At 33.5% G+C, this 6459-nt stretch overlaps 1 protein-coding gene across 1 annotated transcript in view; it reads left to right on the top strand.

Moving 5' to 3' along the window:
- The first annotated feature begins 446 nt into the window (after nucleotides 1–446).
- LOC144972185 (uncharacterized) overlaps nucleotides 447–6459 on the top strand; it is an 11491-nt gene continuing 5478 nt past the window's right edge. The window contains exons 1-3 of the mRNA XM_078913214.1: nucleotides 447–828; nucleotides 3104–3265; nucleotides 4389–4563. Coding sequence (XP_078769340.1) covers nucleotides 576–828; nucleotides 3104–3265; nucleotides 4389–4563 — 590 coding nt within the window. The 5' untranslated portion in view covers nucleotides 447–575. The remainder of the gene's footprint in view (nucleotides 829–3103; nucleotides 3266–4388; nucleotides 4564–6459) is intronic.

Below are 6459 nucleotides of genomic sequence, written 5' to 3'. Positions count from 1 at the left end.
ATCTTTATTCCCTAAAATGAGCTTGGCTGCATTGTTTTGGGCAACCTGATGTCAGTTCTAACTTTTTCTTTTGTTATATTGGCCATGATGGAGTTGCAGTAATCTAACCTTGGTAAAACAAGAGAATTAACTAAAAGCTTTGCTATTCTTTTGGGATTAAATGGCCGATTTTATAAAATGCTTATAATGTAGAATACCTTAATTTCATATTTCATAATAATATTTTAATAATTTTTTCTTATATTCTCACAGAGTTATTTCTACGCAGATTTTCATCACCAATATATAATATATTTTAGTCGTTGAATTTCGGCATTGTAAAACGTTCAGGGACAGGATCTGAACCTGGTTCCTGCTATTAAATCCATTCCCATTGTAATACACTCATAACATTGGATCAAATTACTAGGAACAAAATCAGTATTATCTGTGCCATCTCCTAGAACAACTTCGCGGGGATAAGTAGCAGCAGCAGCAGCAGCAAAAACAAGAAAAGTTACAACAAGAGCAACAACAACAACAACAACAACAACAACAACAACAACAACAACAACAACAACAACATCAACAACAACATGGGGTCCTCTACTGACTGTTGTGTGGGATTTGGAAAATTCCTGGCTTTTCTGGCTGTCTTGACTTTCCTTATTCATGCGGCCAGTTTGGCCAATCCTTACTGGTTAAATAAAGAATTCGCAGCGCCGAATCCTCTAAATCCAACACAAATTCTTGGCGAGGTGGAATCAAGCATCGGGCTGTTATGGGCTTGTACAGACCAAGATTTAGGCATTATTGAAGATTACGAATGCGAATCACTTGCCGATGTTGGTAAGTAGGAACTCATAAAAAGTGTGAGTTGGACGAAAGAGAGGCAAGCAGAGATGGAGAGAGACAAAGAGAGAGAGAGAGAGAGAGAGAGAGAGAGAGAGAGAGAGAGAGAGAGAGAGAGAGAGAGAGAGAGAGAGAGAGAGAGAGAGAGAGAGAGAAAAGGGGGGGGGGGTGTGGTGGATGATGAGAAGGACGGAGAATGGGAGAGAAGGAGAGTGATAATGGGTGTATATGTATGTATGTATGTATGTATGTATGTATGTATGTATGTATGTATGTATGTATGTATGTATGTATGTATGTATGTATGTATGTATGTATGTATGTATGTATGTATGTATGTATGTATGTATGTATGTATGTATGTATGTATGTATGTATGTATGTATGTATGTATGTATGTATGTATGTATGTATGTATGTATGTATGTATGTATGTATGTATGTATGTATTTATGTATGTATGTATGTATGTATGTATGTATGTATGTATGTATGTATGTATGTATGTATGTATGTATGTATGTATGTATTATGTGTGTGTGTAGGTATATGTGTGACCTCGGGAGGTCCCAGGTTTGGGAGTTTATGCCAAGGTTAACGTCAATTAAATCGATCGATATTTGAAGGACTAGTTTTCTGGCCAATCTTTTAAATGCGTTTTGTTACAGACCGCGGCAATTAACTGGCTATAAATGTCAGCCTAAGATAACACGTAGCAAAGAGGCATTAAAACGTCACCGTAATAATGTATCTATCATCCTAATGAAGATATTATTTTTTAATGAAATAAAGAAAATAAAAGAATACAAAAAAAAAGAAAGAAAAAAAGAAAAGAAAAGAAAGTAAATATTTAACGCACATGACAACGACAGTATAGACAATTATTTGATGGTAACCATATGAATGGTAAATATTAAACGTCATACAAAGTCAATAAATGTGGATGAAGTTATGGTTTCAACAATGTACTGAAATACTGCTTAATAGACGTTGAAAGATTGAAACGTTTTGACAGATTGTGGGTCATTCTAATCGATAGATATTATAAGCAACAGTTTTCTGGTCAAAATGAAAAAGGTGTTTAGTCACAATGTCAATTTGTTTTCTAATGATAATTTGCCACAGTGCTCAGTATAGATAGTTTACATTTGGTCATTGTGATTCCAATTTAACTTATATTTAACACCAAAAATATCCCATAGAAAGGTGTGTATACAAAATAGCACCAGACAAAACAGAGAGAAAAATGCGAGAAAACGCCATACCAAAAATCAGTCAGCCTCGACCTAGGATCAACCCTGGGACCTCTGGTAACCAGAAGATCAGAGATTCCATCCCCAGTCGAAGTAGGCTATTTTTACGTGATTATTTTCTTGTATTTCTCTCTATGCCTTGTCTAGCACTGTTTTGTACACACTTTTCCGGAGGATATTGTTGTTTTTATACAGGTTAAAGATTTTAACTGGAATCGCAAGACCTGAACTGTATGTACTGGTGGGCATTGTGGCAAATTATCTTGCCTTTAAGACGATGAAGGATATTTGAGGGAGGATTGATGAAAAAAAAACTCCCTTGGTTGTGAATGGTTTATGATAGTCTTTGGTGTTTTCTGTATTACTTATGATGATGATGATGATGATGATGATGATGATGATGATGATGAGGTTGATGATGAGGATGATGAGGATGATGATGATTACAACGACGAAGACCATGATGACGACGACAACGAGAAGGACGAAGATAACGACGACGACGACGACGATCATGAGGATGGTGATGATGGAGATGTGGACGATGATGATGGTGACGCAGCTGATGTTTCTGATGATGATGATGATGATGATGATGATTACAATACGTATCAAGGCGTCTACTGCTGCTGTAGATTATAATGCAGACAGCGATCTATGTCTGGACGAGTTTAATAATAATAACAACGAAAAAAAGCTATTTGCGCAATAAAGTCAATAACTGCTACCACCACCAACACCACCACCACCACTACTACTTCTCTTACTACTACTACTACTACTACTACTACTACTACTACTACTACTACTACTACTACTTCTACTACTACTACTACTACTACTACTACTACTACTACTATTACTACTACTACTACTATTACTGCTACTCTTCCTCCTCCTCCTCCTCCTCCTCCTCCTACTACTACTACTACTACTACTACTACTACTACTACTACTACTACTACTTCGGCGATAACGACGATTATGAATCACTGACCCATGTTGCATTTTTTTTGTAGATCCGGACAACGTTGCAGACTGGCAATGGATTGCTGCTGGCTTTGGAATCGGGGCTTTATTGACCAATTTCATCGGTCTCATCCTGTCCTTAGCAATCGGCTTGAGTAAAGGACCGGTCATGAGAACCAGAGCTGGTGCCATATTTTGCTACATTTTTTCTTGTATGTATTTAATGTCTCCTTCCAATTACGAAATAACATATGAACTATTTTTTTGTGATGATATTCATAATGAAGCGATGGTGGTAACGATGACGATAATGATGATATGATGATGGTGAAGATAAAGATGATGATGATTATGATGAAGATAGTGGTGGTGATGATGATGGTGTTGGTGGTTGTGGTGATGATGATGATGATGATGTTAATGATGATGATGATGATGATGATGAGGATGAGGATTATGAAAATAATGATGATGTTGTTGATGATGATGATGATGATGATGATGATGATAGTGATGATGATGATGATGAGGATGAGGATTATAATGATGATGATGTTGTTGTTGTTGTTGTTGTTGATGATGATGATGATGATGATGATGATGATGATGATGATGATGATGATGATGATGATGATTTATTATGATAAAGAAACTCAGGCTGTTTAAATTTTTTAAATTCCCTGGTTTAACAATTGTGGACATGCTGAGTGTAATTGTAGTCACCTATAATTCGAAGCCAAATTGTTTGGCCATAATGTAAAATGGCGTTTTAAAAATGTATTTAGTGAATAGCCGTATAGTCATTTGATTGTCTATTTTCAAATTCTTAATCTTGCAGGTATCCTGTTAGTGGTTACTCTTATACTATTTATCTTGCTGATATCCTGTTTCTGGTTAGAATCTTCTTATATTATTTATCTTGCAGGATCCTGCTTGTGGTTACTCGTATACTATTTATCTTGCAGATATCCTGTTGGTGGTTACTCTTATACTACTTATCTTTTGGGTATCGTGTATGTGATTGCTCTTATACTATTCATCTTGAAGATATCTTGTTGGTAGTTACTCTTATAAAATTTAGCTTGCAGATATCCCGTTTATGGTTACTCTTATACTATTTATCTTGCAAGTATCCTGTTTGAGGTTACTCTTACTATTTATCTTGCATATATCCTGTTAGTGGTTACTCTTATACTATTTATCTTGCAGGTATCATGTTTGTGGTTAGGATCTTCTTTTATTATTTATCTTGCAGGTATCCTGTTTGAGGTTACTCTTACTATTTATCTTGCATATATCCTGTTGTTGGTTACTCTTATACTATTTATCTTGCAGGTATCCTGTTTGTGGTTCCTCTTATACTATTCAAAGAGAACAAAGATTTTACCAAGCAAGTCGGTCCACTTTCCGTGACGATTGAATATGACTTCGACTGGGGTTTCTACGTGTCTTGTGTTGCCGATTGCATGTTCTTTGTCATGGCCATTCTCCACATGTTCACAGCCTGTGGGTAAGTGCATGCAGTGGTATGTGATTGTAATTGCAAATGGGGTTGGCGATGATGGTGGTGGTGGTGGTGATGATAATGATGATGATGATGATGATGATGATGATGATGATGATGATGATGATGATGATGATGATGATGATGATGACGATCAGGATTTTTATTTGGCATATATTTTGCCAAATCTCACCAAAATGCAATTTGGCATGAAAGAATTAAATCTGGCATTTTGACGTTTCTCAAATTACTCAATATTATTTATAATATATTTTAAACAATGAGTTTTTTATTGTACAATGTCCAAACAATAATATGCTCAAAGCGCTTTACAGGAACAGACTTGCCATTTAGTATGATTTCACAATATTCTTTGAGGTCCAAAAATTTATAAAATAGGCATGATGACCAAAATATACTAAATGCAAAAAGTCAGATTTTGCAACATAAGGGGTGAATGATAAAAATTGATATATTTTGGTATGTTTGACACAATTTTGTAATAATATGTCGCTAACTCATTAAGTTTTGTTATCCTAAACGTTTTCAATCAAACATACTGTTTACTACATGTATTTTTCCCTACGTGCACATATGTGCAGGCCTGATAACCGAGAGCAATTATGGGCTTGTTTTAACATTATTGTAATGGACAATATTTTGCGTTTTTGTTGAGAGTATTTCCATGAGAACAATGAGCCACTTCCAAATTGGGTTATTAGACTTGTGAAATAATTCACGTCGATTTTAAACATTGTCGCTAGTGAACAAAGACAAGATGAAACGTTTATCTTGCAATTTGATAGATGAATATATCTACACTACAATAAACGTTCAAAAAAAAAATAATAACTCATTTCTAACTAGTCCTTTTACTATTTTAACTGGTATTCTATTTGATGAACTTAACAATATATAAATTTGGATTGGTGATAAATTTATAATATATTATGATATATATATTTTGTGTCTATATATATTGATATGCTTTCTATCTGGCTTACTCTTATAACTACTATATATCTAGGTATTTTATTATGAAATCATCTTAAATATTACGTACAATGTTATTCAAAAAACATCTCCGAACAATATCTAATTATAATAGCTATAATCATATGACTGATATATTACTATATATATACTTATTGATATACATAGTATTACTTATACTATCTTATACTATACTATACTTTACTACTGCTACTTTTATTAAACTATTACTAACATATTCATACAACACTATACTATTACTACTACTATACTATACTACTACTACTTAATAATACTATCTACTCTACATTACTACTAACTACTCTATACTTTAACTACTAGCTATGACTTACTACTACTACTACTATTACATACACTAATACAATATACTACTACTACTTACTACTACTACTATACTACTACTATTACTTACTATACTACTACTACTACTATATCTACAACAATAATACTATAACATTACTTATTAATACTATACTATACTCACTATATATACTAACTAACTACATAACTACATACTACTACTACTATACTACTACTATATACTACACTACTACTACTACTACTTCTACTACTACTATACTACTACTACTACTATCTTACTACTACTACTAACTACTAGCTTATACTACTATACTACTATACTATACTACTACTACTACTACTTCTATCTATTACTATACTACTATACTTACTATACTACTATACTATACTACTACTACTATCTCACACTATACACTACTACTATACTATTACTTACTATACTACTATACTACTACTTTACACTTACATACATACTACTATATACTATATACTATTAACTACTATAACTACTATTATACTACTACTCTACTACTACTATACTACTACATACTAACTACTATACTACTA

This window comes from Berghia stephanieae, chromosome 1 (genome assembly GCF_034508935.2).
Source record: "Berghia stephanieae isolate SIO BIC M18660-M18661 chromosome 1, UCSD_Bste_1.3, whole genome shotgun sequence".
In the NCBI taxonomy this organism is placed as follows: Eukaryota; Metazoa; Mollusca; class Gastropoda; order Nudibranchia; family Aeolidiidae; genus Berghia; species Berghia stephanieae.
This window is presented reverse-complemented; position numbering and strand designations above follow the sequence as displayed.